At 33.5% G+C, this 16,578-nt stretch overlaps 1 protein-coding gene and 1 long non-coding RNA gene across 2 annotated transcripts; both read left to right on the forward strand.

Moving 5' to 3' along the window:
• Positions 1-1,789, forward strand: LOC111212807. The gene is made up of 3 exons (XM_022714407.2): positions 1-347; positions 660-714; positions 797-1,789. The coding sequence occupies exons 1-3, from the start codon at positions 307-309 to the stop codon at positions 1,787-1,789; spliced, it is 1,089 nt and encodes a 362-aa protein (XP_022570128.2). The 5' UTR covers positions 1-306.
• Positions 1,790-9,632: 7,843 nt separating this feature from the next.
• On the forward strand, positions 9,633-14,955 carry LOC125583551. Its single transcript, XR_007320562.1, has 3 exons — positions 9,633-11,758; positions 12,071-12,121; positions 12,195-14,955. It is a non-coding gene; the product is annotated as an uncharacterized LOC125583551 (long non-coding RNA).
• The last annotated feature ends 1,623 nt before the right edge of the window (positions 14,956-16,578 follow it).

Raw genomic sequence — 16,578 nt, forward strand, 5'->3', positions numbered from 1 at the left:
AGACCCTAAACATAACCCCTAAACTAAATTAACTAATAAACACTTCATAATTAACTAATTAAAAACGATCATAGCGACGGCGATGGCGACAGCTTTTTAGGGTTTCATGTTCTTTCGACGATGGGATCCTGGTTCTCAAGGGCTAAAACGGAATCAATCAGATCTCTATCATGATGATAAGATCAGAAGGATTTGTAGGCGGAAAGGAATTTCGGAAACAGGGGTTATTTTGGTTTTGCGAAGGATTTTGTGGGTCGGAGAAAAGATTGGGATTGAAGGGAGCGTGTCATCATTAGGATCTTCAAAATGGATGTGGAATCCAGAAGATCAATCACAAGATTATCAAGGTATGATCTTAGTTATCATCAAAACGGTATCTTTTTCTTTCGACAAGGAGATTATGGATAAGCTCAAGACAGAAGACAAGATAGGGAGGAGATGGGTGATCTTTGGTTTGGCTGATTTAATTAACCCAATAAGCTCTCTAAGCAAGTTTAGGTCTGGCTTTACGTTTTATTTGTTTCTGGTTGTGGTTTCAATGTGGGTTGGTGACCCATACAAGGTTATGGATTGGAACAAAAATGAAATTTTTTGTTATGTTTTCTTGTGTCTAGTCTTTACAAATCATTATGGTCATTGGTACATCTTGTTTCGCATAGGCTTATATTGGTGTTTGGTCATATGTTGGAGACGAAGTGGGAGGATTGGAATTGGGTGGGTCAACTGGAGTTCTGTGATCTATTTTTCTGTCTTATTTATAGCACTGCTAATTCTTAACTTGGTCTCATCAAACCAGTTACAGAGAAGAGATACAGATATGGAAAAGACTAGGAGGTGTTTTTTAAAGGGGATACATGTCGATGTTAGAGTAGTTCCAAGAATGGCAGTGGAATCTTATTTACTCTTCTCCATAATTTTCTTATCATGGGTGAAACGTGTACTAGCTACGTTTGTGGCTTTTTTGGATAAAGGAAACAGATTCAGTGATGGAAAAAGGATAATTATTGGCTCTGAGATTGTGCTAATAAATGGGTACAAGTGTATTATAGTCTCTTCAGGTCTTCAGGTTTCTTCAGTAGCTACGTACTGGGGTTTATTGCTATTGTGTATGAAGGGAGAAAGGATAATTATTGGAAACATAACAAAATTTCTGGAACTCTTTCTTCACGAAGAGTGGTGGTGTGAGATTTTGTTGGGTATTGGTGATTTTATGTTTGGGTTTACAGTAGTTGCTATGAACATATTTTTATGTTCTTTTGGTACGGGTTCTTGTTGTCATAGTAGTCTATTGATTAATGTATGTACTGTTGGCTTGATTATGATTGGGAATAAAATTGATTCACCTGGATCTTACTCTGGTTACATTATGGATCTTTCACGATTATACAATCAGTGGTTCAGTGTCATCATTAGGACCTTCGGAATGGATGTGGAATCCAGAGGATCAATCACAAGACTATCAAGACTTTGTGGGAAAACTGGAAATAGGTGTTTCGACTGGAGTTCATTGAGCCGCTGGATCGAATTTTCTGGCCTACTTACAGCGCTGCAAACTCTTGACTTGGTCTCATCAAATCAGTTGCAGAGAGGAGATACATATATGGAAAAGACTACGAGGCGTTTTTCAAAGGGAATGCAGGTTGATGATCAAGTAGTTACAAGAGTGGAAGTGGAATTTTATTTAGTTTTCTCTACAATTTTATTATCAGGGGAGAAATCTAAACTTGCTATGCTTGTGGTTTTTTTGAGAGAGGAACCAGTTTCAGAGATGGGGAAAAAGTTATCATGATAATTGGTTCTGAAACATGGCTAGTAAATGGTTATAAGTGTAATGATTTTGGTTATAAGTGGAATGATTTGCATATTTTCAGTGCTCCACTATTTGTTTATTGGTCCAATATTGTTGGGGCTGATAATGGATTCGTGCTCCTACGTTGTGATGAACTGCAGCAATCTTTATTTGTTCCAATCACTTTAATGGTGGGGTTTGTTATGGTTTCACGGGTCAGAATGATAAAATATAGGATCTGTTTTCCTTTCCAGAAGACAGGACTGTTATGGTTTTGTAATGGAATAATCACAGCTCATGTAATCTATGTTGAGCTGAGTATGGAAAAAGATAAGACATTACGGAGGTTATATGAATTTTACGACGATACAAGTTTTATGGTAGTATTACGAAGGAAAAAGGATAAATATAATCAGGTTTCTGGGTAAATGTGGTTCACAAAAATATCCATATCGTATTATGGATTGACAGGGTCTCGTTACTCCCATATGACTAGCTCGGCCGAGCTCCTTAAACGAAATTTTTTATGAAAGTGCTAAGTTGGAATTGTAGAGGTGCGGAAAGTAATTGGATAATCAGTTATCTAAGGGAAATTTGGCATAAGCATAAACCGAATTTTCTATTTTTGTCGAAGACAAAACAAGATTTGCCTTTTCTTCAAGGGTATCAAGTTCATTTCGGTTATGACAATTTGGTTACGGTGGATCCGATTGGTACAAGAGGAGGACTTGAATTATTTTATAATAATGAATTTCAAGTCAATGTTATATATACTAGCAATAGGATGATTGATGTGGAAGCGATAGCCTTAGGGAAACAAGTTTTTATGACTTTTGTATATGGGGATCCGGTACAACAGCTGCGAGATCATGTATGGGAACGCTTAACCAGGTATGGTCTGGCAAGGTCGGAGCCGTAGTTTATAATTGGAGATTTAAATGAGATTACCGGTAATCATGAAAAAGAAGGAGGAACGATAAGGAGTCCATCATCTTTTGTATCTTTTAATAATATGATCAGGGATACTAGACTACTGGAATTCCCGGCCAAAGGAAACCGGATGTCTTGGCAAGGACGAAGAAATAAAGGAATAGTAAAGTGTCGATTGGATCGAGCGCTGGCTAACGAAGATTGGCATACACTTTTCCCTTGTTCCTACACAGAATATTTAGGAATGGTGAGTTCTGATCATAGACCAGTGGTGGCGCACCTGGATAATTAAATACAGAGGAGACGGGGACAATTCCGTTTTGATAAAAGATGGGTAGGGCAGGAGGGTTTATTGGATTCAATTGAGAGGGGTTGGAGGGAATCTACGGCGGAGAGTTCTGGGGCTTTTGTATCAAAAATTATTAATTGTCGACATGAGATCTCCACATGGCGAAAAAATAACCCACCATATGGCAATGAAAAAATTAGTGAGCTGCAACAAGCTTTGGAAGAGGTCCAAAATGATAATAATAGAACCCAAGAGGACATATTGGATGTCTCTAGGAAACTGCAGGAAGCGTATAAAGACGAGGAAGAGTATTGGCAACAGAAAAGTCGTAATATGTGGCACACTGCAGGGGATTTGAATACTAAGTTCTATCATGCCCTGACAAAACAACGTCGAGCTCGTAATAGAATTGTTGGCCTATATGATACGAATGGTGATTGGATTATTGAGAAACAAGGGGTAGAGAAGATAGCAGTAGATTATTTTGGAGATTTGTTCCAGACTACCTCTCCTACGGAGTTCGATGATTTTTTGGATGAGATTAATCCCACGATTACTCCACAGATGAATTAGAGGTTAATCCGGCTGGCAACTGAGGAGGAAGTACGTCAAGCTTTGTTTATGATGCATCCAGAAAAAGCTCCAGGACCGGATGGGATGACAGCTCTTTTCTTTCAGCACTCTTGGCATATAATAAAAAAGGATCTACTGGAAATGGCTAATGATTTTTTATCATCAGGGACCCTGGACACAAGGTTAAATATGACGAATATTTGCTTAATACCTAAAACAGAGAGACCTACGCGAATGACTGAACTCAGACCTATCAGTTTATGTAATGTAGGTTATAAGATTATATCGAAGGTATTGTGCCAACGGCTGAAGGTGTGTCTTCCCTCTCTTATTTCGGAAATACAATCGGCGTTTGTGCCGGGAAGATTGATATCGGACAATATACGTATAGCTCAGGAGATGTTCCATGGATTGAGGACTAACAGAGCGTGTCAAGATAAATTTATGGCTATAAAAACAAATATGAGTAAAGCTTACGATAGAGTTGAATGGATTTTCATTGAACAACTTCTATCCAAAATGGGATTTGATCACCATTGGATAAAATTGATGATGGAATGTATTTCCTCGGTACAGTATAGAGTTTTACTTAATGGGCAACCGAAGGGAAATATAATTCCACAGCGGGGTCTTCGTGAGGGGGATCCTCTCTCTCCTTATCTATTTATTATGTGTACGGAAGCGCTGGTTGCGATTATTAAAAAGGTGGAGAGGGAAAAACTTCTGACGGGTGTAAAAGTCGCCAGGGCTTGCCCTCCGATATCCCATCTACTCTTTGCAGATGATAGTTTTTTCTTCTGTAAAGCAAAAAGTGAAGAATGTCAGACTATTCTTTGGATTCTGAAGGATTATGAAGTGGTATCAGGCCAGCAAATAAATTTTGATAAATCTTCGATCCAGTTTGGACATAAGGTTGAGGAAGGCTTAAGGCAGGAATTAAGAGATATTTTGGATATACAGAATTTAGGTGGCATGAGTTCATACTTGGATATTCTTGAAAGTTTGGGAGGGTCGAAAGTACAAGTCTTTGGTTTTGTTCAAGAGAGATTGAATAACAGGGTCAACGGATGGACTTTCAAATTTTTTACTAAAGGGGGTAAAGAGGTGATTATAAAATCAGTGCTAACAGCCCTGCCAAATCATGTAATGGGATGCTATCGTATCCCGAAAACGGTGATGAAAAAACTGACAAGCGCAGTGGCACGGTTTTGGTGGAGTCCTTGGGGTAGTACTACAGGAATGCATTGGAAATCATGGGATAAGCTGTGTTTGCCTAAGGCTGAAGGAGGTTTGGGCTTTAAAGACCTAACAAACTTTAACACGGCTATGCTTGAGAAACAATTATGGAGATTAATTGAGAAACCGGACACTTTATTTGCCCGAGTTTTCAAGGGACCGTATTTCAGGAATGCATCACCCCTGGAACCAATTAGATCTTACTTGTCATCTTATGGCTGGCGTAGTATTGTCTCAGCTAGATCTCTGGTTAGCAAAGGACTAATCAAAAGGGTGGGATCAGGATCTTCTATCTCAGTATGGAATGATCCTTGGCTCCCATGCACCCACCCGAGACCAGCAAACAAAAATCAACACAATCTTTACCCGAATCTTACAGTGGATTCACTTATTGATGAAACATCAAGAACATGGAACTCACAGGTTCTTATGGCTTTGGTGGACCCGAACGATGTCCAGTTAATTGAGAGTATACCTCTAAGCCGGTTTCGGATAGCAAATCGGGACGGATGGTATTTCACACATAATGGAAGATATACAGTTAAATCAGGTTATGAGGTGGAGCGGGTGTACCCAGATAAAGTTAGGACACTTCCAGAGTTTGGTCCATCAGTTTCTTTATTGAAAGCACACTGCTGGAAAGTGCGATGCCCACCTAAGTTAAAACACTTTCTTTGGCAATTAGTATCAGGCTGCATAGCGGTAAAGAATAATCTACGTTCAAGAGGAATCCAAGGGGATACTATATGTGTACGGTGTGGAGCACCTGAGGAATCCATAAATCATGTCTTCTTTGAATGTCCCCCAGCAATCCAGGTCTGGGCTCTCTCACAGATTCCGTCTAACCCGGATATTTTTCCCCTTCAATCACTTTTTGCAAACATGGACCACTTATTTTGGAGGGTGGTTCCGGCAATGGAGGATCACCATTTCGCATGGATTCTATGGTATATATGGAAAGGGAGAAATAATAAGGTTTTTAGCAATTTGGATATTGAACCTCGAGATACTCTTAAGTTGGCTGAAACAGAGTCCGCTCTATGGGCCGAGGCGCAAATTAATCATGCACAAAGAACTGATCAGGCCCGATCGGTAGTGAACGAGACGGTTCCAATTATCCCTGGTCAGTGGTGCTTTACGGATGGATCTTGGAAAGAAAATGATAGATTTTCAGGATAAGGATGGTGCAGCACTCTGGAAGGTTTTGATAGTTTAATGGGAGCAAGAAACACTAGAGTGAGTCAATCACCACTTCATTCGGAGATAGAGGCGCTCATTTGGACAATGGAATGTATGCGGAACTTAAGACAGTTTACTGTCACTTTTGCGATGGATTGTTCTCAGTTGGTGAAGATGGTTTTTGAACCCGAGGAATGGCCCGCATTTGCAAGTTATCTGGAAGATATAAAGATCCTGAAAGGAAGTTTCCACAGCTCAGAGCTCATTCATATACCAAGGACGCATAATTCAAGGGCGGATAGTCTAGCACGTAGTGCAAGAAGGCAACCCTCGTTTGTAGTCCATATGGATGCAGAGCTATCAGTTTGGTTTACAGAGTCTATATGAGTCTGGTCTGTTGCTGACAAAAAAAAAATCAAATTAAACTTGAAAAGTGTTTACTATACACAGAAATAATCACATGTAGATAAAAATTTAATTTTTCAAAAAAATATTTAAAATTTCCAAAATCTAACCCTAAGAATACATACAATACTACAACATATGTTGCCAAACCCTAGATCAAAGAATATCATGATTCACTACTTTCACTCATCTATGTTGAAAACAACTCAATTTTGTTATATATTAATTTATATCACTTAAAACTATTTATGATTACATGATTTTAATTTTTTGCTTATCAAAATATTTTTTACAAAATTTATAAATTATTTTTAAGATCAACTATACCAGACAACTTCCGTGGACGTCGTCCAGAAGACTTAACAGAATCTCAGAAGACTCAGAAGACTTAGCGGGGTTATATTCGTAAAAATAAATTCTGTTTTTTGTTTGGTCACAAAGGGCTGGCTGTAATTTCACAAGACTTTTGGTTTACTTTTGAGTTTGATTCAAGTTTGAGTATACTTTTGCAATCAAAATCAAGTTTTGAGTCATATTTGATAAATCCCCCATAATTATTTAGGGAAAATTGACGGCAATTTATTTAGAGTGGTTTAGGAAAAAATTAAACAGCATTTTTAAGGTCAGTGGCAGTCTATTGTAATTATTAGGGAAAAGTTAGGGTTAATTACTAATTGTACTTCAGTTTTAATAGATTAGATATTGATATTATTTGATTTTTCAGTTTTCTTATTATTTATAATTGATAAATAATTATTTTGTCCCATTTATATTATTATTTATTTTATAAAATAAAAACATAATAAAATATACATTTATTTCAAAAATAAAAATAAAAAATAAAAAATTAATATTTTAATTATGTAAAAATAAATTTAAAGTACAAATAATACAATATATTAGTGTTTAATTACAAATTGGATAGTAATTGTACTATATTATTAAGAAAAACATAATAAAATATACATTTTAAAATTTTGGTGTGATATCAAATTTGGTGGGATGGTGTCAAATATAGTGTTTTGTTAGAGATGAAATCACGCCAAATTTAATGTTTTGGTGTCTTGTTAGAGATAACCTAAGACAATGCTTCATTTAGCTTTATCCAGGTGGTTGTGCCTAACTAATGCAAACCAATTTAAATTGTTCGCAAAGTTAAAATGGGATGTTAAAACTTCTCCGGATAGTATTTATCAATTTCCTTGGTTTGCTTTGCAAATTAACCCCTGACAAATTATATTCTTTATATATTAGTTAAGAAGCATTACGACATCTTTTTGTAGATATATGTCATCATCATTATGATGATTTTTAGAATCTTTATAAAAATAAGCTGGTCCATCTAGACATATATTATACATTTTATTAATCTAACTATCAAATTGATTAGTTGTGTACAAAATAATATTTCTCAATTTAACCACGTGCTAGTGGTCCAGTGGTTAAACTTAACCTGAGAAGTCATGGTTCAAGTGCAGTTGGGAAGTGATTATCTTGAGGGACCTTCGGGCCTAATACGGAGAAGTCTTCTAACGTGTGGTCACTGATGAGATTTACATGGGGTGATCACCAGCCCTCCTGGATGGTTCGACGGGCTCCTCGACTAAGCTCCGGTGGACTGTCAGTGGCGCTAGTCGGATCCTCTCGAGGCTCCGTATACCAGGGTCATCAAAAAAAAAATTCTCAATTCTTTCATTAAATAAAAGTTACATAATTACCTAATATTAGGCCTGGGCAAAATAACTGGAACCGAAGAACCGAACCGGAACCGAACCGAAATACCCGAAACCGGAACCGGACCAATACCTTCAAATACCCGAACGATTCCCATATTTTTATATCCGAAATAACCGAACCGAACCGGAACCGAACCGAGAACCGAACGGGTACCCGAATATATAAAAATATTAATTATATATATATATATAACATCACTAAATATATATTTTTAATTTAAAATTCTATTAAAAGTATTTGAAAATAGTTGAGGATAACTAAATTATTATAAAGTATCCAAACTACCCGAAAGTATCTGAAACTATCCGGATAGTTTTATCCAAAATATCCAAAGTAATCCGAAATCTCCAAAAAATTTATCTAAATCATCCTAATTATTTGACATTTTACCCTAAATAACAAATATTTTATCCAAATTATCCGAACTACCCGAACTATCTGAACCCGAACCGGATCCAAATGAGAACCAAACTTTTTCCGGATATTTTCTGGTTCCTACATTTACTATCCGAACCGAACCGAACCCGAAACTATCCGAACCGAAAATAGGTCAAGTACTAAATGGATCCTCTAGCCCTTATCCGAACTATCCGAAACCCGAAATACCCGAAATACCCGAACTGAACCGATACCCGAAATACCCAGGCCTACCTAATATGATTAACATATTTATGATAATTAATGATTATGAATAATTACGATTTGATAATAATTTTTGTATCCTATTTTCTTTTTGTTTAATTCTATATTATTTAAAATTAAATAAACAATCACACTAACCATATAATAAAAAATAGATTTTTTCTTATATGTTATATTTTGATTGTTTTCTAAACGACTATAAATTACTAAAAATGTTTAAAGTCTCACATTGACAATTTTGTCATCAACGGTTTAATTCTTTTTGTTATAACAAGATACCAATGATCATAAAATCGTATAAATATGAAGTCGCATTTAGTAGATATTCATATTAACTATATATATATATGTCCATTTTATATCATTTAAATTAAACTATATAACATTTGAAAATACACAAATATATTAATTTCGAAATTTGCATTGAAAACGTTTTGAGACATTAATATTTTAATTTTGAAATTTGTATTGAAAAAATCTCACATTGAAAATTTGATGATTAATGGTTTAAATTTTTTGTTACAACAAATATACAAATGTTAATAAAATTGTATAGTAGGAAGTCTCAATAATAAATATTTATATTAGAATATACTATATATCTATTTTAATATCATTAAATTTTAATTATATATCATATAAAATAAATAAAATAATTTTTTATTTACTTTTCAAAAAAATTATTGTCATAAACAAGAAGTACTATTTTGATTCATGTACTTACTTTAATTTAACTATGTACATAATACATAAATGAACACAAATTAAATTTTAATATATAAAAATAATTTGTATACATAATCTCATCCCGCGTATCTTAACCTACTTAAATGTTTATCTTCGGATGGCCGTCGCTGTCACTCACTTTTTCTTTTCTTCTAGTGTATAGATGTAACAAACTGGCTCATTTTTGACGAACTGGATAGCTAATCCACAAATTTCGAAATTAAGTTCAGCCAAACTTTATAATCGAATTAGATTATATTACCGTCGCATGGCGCGGATCTTAAATTTGTATTCTTTAACCCACAAACTTTATAATCTAATTACTCATAAAGTACATCCAGACCAGTATGTTTGCTATTTTAGTCTACCTCACCTGAACAATGCTAGATATACTTGTGATAATTGTTACTCCCCTTTTCAGAATAATTAGATTATAAAGTTTTTGCACACAATTAAAGAATACAAATTTTTATTTAGTCTATTTCGTTGTCTAAAAATAATAATAACTAGCTAATTTAATCAATAAAAATCATATTGCATAATACAAATGGTCTTAAACATCAAACTGCATTTACTTTTTTACATTGAAACTATACATCATCTAAACTGAAACAAATAATTGCTAAAACGCCAACTTAAAGTGACAGAATAAGTACATGTTTCTTGTTTGTACATCGTTTAGATAGATAAATGTAGCTTTGAACATTAACAATATGGGGTGGTGGTGCATTTGGCTAGCACGTAGGTCTCATAGCTACTGAGTGATCCTGAGGTCGAGAGTTCGAGCCTCTCTAACCCCATAATTTATTCATTTAATGTTTTACTAGGGCTTAATGGGCCTTCTGTTATCTATAAAACCCAAAACCCATCTCTTTTTATCATGGAGCCGCCACTCGTGTTTGATTAAATTGCCATGTCCATTCTTGTCACAAAAACGCGTGACATTCGTTCCGTTAACAATGTATAGATTATTCAATAAGTTGTAGATTTGGCTGCCTGTGAATAATGATTCTATATATATATATACTTTTAGTAAAATGTTAAATTTATACCATCTAATAACATAAAGAAGGGTTTCATCACTCCTGGTGAAGCCACGTAGGCGGACACATCATAAAATCGGCTCCTGTAAGCTTGACACGTGTCACAGACCATGAAACTCATCGTTTCATTAAGTCAAGTCTGCAATACATATGGGTTTCGTTGTGTTTTGGGCTTATATTGTCCTCCAAAAACTCAATCTAACTGCGAGAAACACTAAGACGCTTAAACAACTTCGTTTTGGGAATATAAGATTAGTCTCTCTCTTCGTCTTCAACAATTATTTTCCCTTTTTAGGTTCATGTTATTCTTCCAATTCTGTTCATAATCCGTCCATGGAGTTTCTATAAAGTGAATGGGAGATGACTTTTAACAGCGAATCTTTTGAGTGAATGTTTGTTCGTGTCGTTTGGACTTTCGTTTGTGTCGTTTGGACTGAATATCTTTAAGCCATGTAAGCGAAATTGATGTTGGTGTCGTTTGGAGTGACTTGATGTTCCTCTCATCAATGAACATCTTAACTCCTTTATCCCACTAATGATTCCTCATTGAATTCAATGCATCTCCCTTCACTTTCAGTCGGTGAATCTCCGTGTATAAAAATGTGATCTTCATTCCATGAACATCATCCTTCCATTCCTTGCTTAATTAAGCAAGACCTTTGCATAGTACCTGATATTGATAAACGTTACCGACAAAGGTGAGCTCTATCTTCTTTCTATGTGAATCTCTGGTTCTTATTTGGTTCCACTTACTCTGCTCGATCTTACTAGATGTGTAGATATGATTGCTAATCCTGAAGTGGCTAATGTGTCCAGCAAAAGAAAAAAAGTAGGTGATCATATTCAAATTTTCATTTGAGCATCCAGTTAATTTTGTGCATTATCCTAGGTTTAGTAACCTAAATATTTCCAGCCGAGCCATGATGCATAACTTATGTGCTATAATCAGCTCCTTAACGTTTACCAAAAGAACAGTAATATAAAATAATTTGAAGAAACACTTGATGTCAGAGAACAGAAACACTTGAAGTTCTTGGTGTTTTTTTCAATTTTGATTTCCTAGCTTTCATGTGATCTTTGTTTTTTTTTTTTTTTTTTGCAGGAAGAGCACGACTACTGCAATTCATGTGAGGATCACATGGTGTTTTTCACGCATATATAAAGAAACGTTGGGAGTGTTACGAATCCAGATTTGATTGACTAAGTGAGGTACTGATAAAAAAGGTTTCTCGCCTTATTGGATTAAATTTTCAAAATATGGTTTTATAATTTTGTAAACCAATCAAATTTTAAAATATATAGATTGTCTTCGTATGTGTAAGGCAATACTGTTAAATATCTTATGTAATTCCAATTCATATCATTGAGCTAACGACTACCCATCCTCACTTGATTGCTCTTGATCAAGGTGTATCTGTTGACATTGTGCCATCTATAACATCTCTCAAATGAATCAGCACCCTAACTAAGACATGGAATAACCATCTCCCCTTTTTTTGAGTGTGGTTTTAATATTTCCAGGCTCATGCGATCTTCTTGAAGGATATGGACTAGTCTGTGATTGATACGGTGGTATGTTCTTCCTTTCTGTTAGTAATATATATACGAGCTCCAAGGTCTAATTTACTTTGGTCGATTGGTATAGACATATTGAACATGTGAATGAATTAGAACAATATCTAAGTCTGAGAGTGGAGGTGGCAAATGTGGCGATGGAGTCGTTGCAAAAAGTACGGGAGGGAAGTAAGAAAGCAACAATGCAGCTGGTGGACATAGAGTACAATATTGTTGATTTCTTCTTGAAGCTTCTCCAGCTCTAAGAATACCGACTTTTTTTCTTGGTTGTGGTTGGTACCTGGAGGTACCGACACCAAAGAGATCTTTAGGTTGTGATTTTACGAGGTAATCTACGCTGGAAGACATCATACCGTGTCGATTTATTTAAAACATCACAAAGTTTTATCTGCTGACTCTTTGTTTGTGTTTGTTTTTGGCCTTCACCTTATATAGTTAGTTATATGAATGAGCTCTTCACATGTCGACTATATTTGTTTAGTTATGTAGATTTCTTTACTCTTTTAGTGTTATTAAATCCTTTGATTATTTATTTACCAAAAACCTCTTTATTCGAACTGAAATGAACGAAAAGGTCATCTACTCAATCCCTCATGGAAGCTATTTATAAAGCATCAAACCATTTAATTAGAAAAAAAACAGCGACAACTCTAATGGCTCCGGGAAGTGTCCGATATAAACAAAGATTTCATTATACTAAGAAGGTATAAAATAACGAAGAAACCTTTTAAAAATAAAATTGAGGAGTGCTTTGAGGAACTCAAGTAACAAAAACATAGTTAATTTTTCAAAATGATGAAAGCTTTGAGAGCTATTGCCTTCACTAAATCATTATGAAGTCATTTCTCTATCCAGTAAGATCGTGTCTTGAGATGGGCGCAGATTTGACATTTAACTTTTCTGTTTGAAACAAAAAAATCCATTCACAATATGACTCCTACAAAAAGAATAAAATCTTATCGAAGAGAAAATATCTAAATGCTTTTGAATTAAGAAAAACTAATCCAATTATATATAAAAATTATGTCTCATCTCATTCATGAGTAATACACTTAGGTTTAGTATAAAAATTAACTAAAATATATTCCATATTATTTAAATTTATTTATGACTAATAGGTCCACAATATTTCAAAATATTTTAAAGTGTTTGACCTTCAGACTTCAGTAGATCTATTAAAAATTGTACGTATATCAAAATAAAATATTGATGGTTAAATGTGTCTATAAATAGGCTGTAAATATCAAGCTAAGCTTAACCATTTAAACAGAAAATCAAACATTTAATATCCTACAGCCAAACAAAATATTGATCAAATTAAATCAAAATATAAATTTTGTTAATATGTTTTAATCACTCCAAATTAGTTTAGAAGCAAATCTTTGTAAAAATATCCAACACACATATAAATTAATAAATACTAAACATTAAATCTGTGTAGTAAAATGTCTATTAGGATATCTTATAAACCTTTAAGCCTTTATCACCACTAAGAGCAATATATATAGAAACTCTAAGTCAAACTAAAAAAAAAATTAATGTAAAAATATTAGTAAAAAGTTATAGATAAGGATTTTAAGATAATAAATAAATATGATCGTTTAATTTTAGAATGGTTTATGTTAATTTGTACCGAGTTAAGCTGAGAAATCCTACAGTCTTAAGATATTTAGCTCAAAAATCATATATTACTGTTTCGTTTATATAGATTGGTTTAGGTGTGTGTTTATGGTTAAGTGGACTTTGGTCCTGATTAATTTTTTAAAAAATAAATTAAGAATAATATAAGAATTATTTAGTAAAATATGTTAATAGCTTCAGATTAACAATAAACGAAAAAAAACTCTAGAAAATAAAACATGTAGATTACTCAAAAACAATGTGATTTTTATATGTAGTCAAAGAAATTTTTGAATAAAAACATTGTTAGAGACACACTCATAATCATGGATAGAATATATATATACCATAATCAAGCATAAAACTTTAACACACAATTGAGAAAATATATTAAATTACTACATGTATAATCTCATGCAAATGCAAAAGAAGAATATATAACTGAAATGAATACTAAAAGAGACAATAGTACAATGTCATAAAATATAGTTGATAACAAATAAAAATTTAAACACATAGAATTATAAACAGATGTCAAATGTTAACAAAATAAATATAATCTTCAAAAATAATTAATTCATAATATGATCTTAGAAAACAAATATTTATTATATTCAATTAAAAACATTTTTTAAAATATTTTATAAAATTAATATATGTTTTAATTAACATAAAATGATTTTGTTGTAAACTCACTACGGGCGGACCAACATCTAGTTTTCTATATTTTCGGATGCAATTGTATTCTTAAGCAAGAAGCGGCATTAAAATACAAGCCTAAGATTTATTTATACGGAAATAAACGTTGACGTGAAAAGCGGGATTCCATTTATCAAAAATTTTAAAGTACTTTTTAAAGTACTTGACTGACATATTTTTTAATTCGTCGAAAACCTCTATGTCCATATATGTAGAACATGTGTAAAGAAGTTAGTGAAAAGTAGGGGTGTTAATTCGGGCTGGCCCGGCCCGGTCCGACCCAAACCCGCTAAGTCCGTAAATATTTGAGCCTGGCCCGGCCCGAAAATAATTTGGGCCTAGAATTCAAAGCCCGGCCCGGTCCTTATAGGGCTATAGGGCTTTTCGGGCTTTTGAGGGCTTTTCGAAAAATAATTTGTCATTGTCACTTCCATCGTTTTAATACATGTGAATTTTCATTAAAAAAAGAGTTTCATTTTAAAAAAATAAAAAATATATAAAGTGAGTTTAAAATTTTCTTGTCTATCACAAATTTTTTATTTTTTCGTATGCTTTAAAAACATTTTATACACAAACCAAATTTAATAAGATTTAAATAATCAAATATCAATTAAAACAAAAAATATAAGAGAACAAAATTTATGATAAACATGGTCAAACGTTTCATACTTTATATTTTGAAAATAAAAACATGTTGTACATGAAAGAAGAAGATACTTTTGTAAAATTTAAAATGTAACACTTGTAATGATGAAACAATAAAGTACATTAACAACTTTTATATTTGCTTTATTAGAGTTTGGATAAAAATATTAAAATAATATATCAATACTAATAATAGTTTCGATTACAAGAAAGAAGGATAATATTTACGCTAAAATATAAATTTCGGGTTTTCGGGCCGGCCCTAGCCCAAATGGACTTAAGCCCAAAATACCCAAAGCCCAAATGGGCTTAGCCCGAAAGGCCCAATTTTTTTTGGGTTTATAAAGCTAAGCCTAAGCCCGATAATTTTTAGGGCTTGGCGGGCTCGGACTACGGGCTTCGGCCCTAATTGACATGTCTAGTGAAAAGGTTATCACAATGGTCAAGAAATGTTCGTGGAATAATAAATATTGTTTTCCGGATTAGGTTTAGTAATAAGAGGATCTACTTTGTAGTCCGGTCCAAAAATACATCACCCATTCCCACGAGCATGAACCGTACGAATTTCTAAATATTTCATTTCCCATGAACCTCCGGTCGACCTTTTTGAACAATCTCACGAGCGCAAGAAACTGAAGTTTACGGCGCACATTCTTCAAGAAACAATTAGTTCCGGAACTGAATGATACTTCATTGAGAAAATATATAGCCCAATGCGCACGAGTGGGGTTTCTGTTACGCGTAACAAGCGATTCCTAGGCCGAGAACATGGGCCACGGTCACCGTCATATGATACCTAACTAGTAGTGGGTCCTAGAAGTCATGTTGAGTGTTTGTTTAAATCACGACTGTCCATCGTTTTCACCCTTTCATTACGTTTCTTTTGTTGACCCTCTTCTTCGTGTCTACATTTGTGAAATCTTTGAACGAAAAGTTGAGTTTATTAATGTCACCAGGCTGTGACTTCACACTTCCATCTCTTTACAATCTTCTTTTACTAACCGCTAAACGTGTTAAAAAAAAAAATAACCGCTAAAACTCCATGGACATTCTTTTTTAATGATATGAAATTGAAGAGATTTTGCTTGAAGAAAAACACAAATGTTAAAAGTTAAAACGCTTTTAAAAACATATCCAACAATTTACGTCAAATTTAGTGTTTTGGTGTCAAAGTAATTGTCATCTCCAACAATAACACCAAAAATAATATTATATATTATTGATATTTTCAGTTTTAAATTTTTATTATTAATTATTTTATCACATCTAGATTATTATTTATATTTTTATTATTTCAAAGTGATAAATGATAATAGTCATTTAATAATTTATTTTGAAAATAAAAACAAAAATGATTTTTTTAAAAAATTATGTGAAAATAAATTTAAAATACAAATTATACATTATATTTATGTTTAATTACAAATTTGATAGTAATTAAACTATATTATTAAATAAAACATAATAAAATATGTATTTTAAAGATTTAG

The sequence above is a fragment of the Brassica napus genome, chromosome C3 (genome assembly GCF_020379485.1).
Source record: "Brassica napus cultivar Da-Ae chromosome C3, Da-Ae, whole genome shotgun sequence".
In the NCBI taxonomy this organism is placed as follows: Eukaryota; Viridiplantae; Streptophyta; class Magnoliopsida; order Brassicales; family Brassicaceae; genus Brassica; species Brassica napus.

What these genes read in the sequence shown, in the direction of transcription:
- LOC111212807 (XM_022714407.2), top strand. Translation starts at nt 307, where the DNA reads ATGGATGTGGAATCCAGAAGATCAATCACAAGATTATCAAG. An exon ending in TCAATCACAAGATTATCAAG is followed by an intron (nt 348 to 659) that starts GTATGATCTTAG and finishes TGTTTCGCATAG; the next exon opens with GCTTATATTGGTGTTTGGTC. An exon ending in AGTGGGAGGATTGGAATTGG is followed by an intron (nt 715 to 796) that starts GTGGGTCAACTG and finishes TCATCAAACCAG; the next exon opens with TTACAGAGAAGAGATACAGA.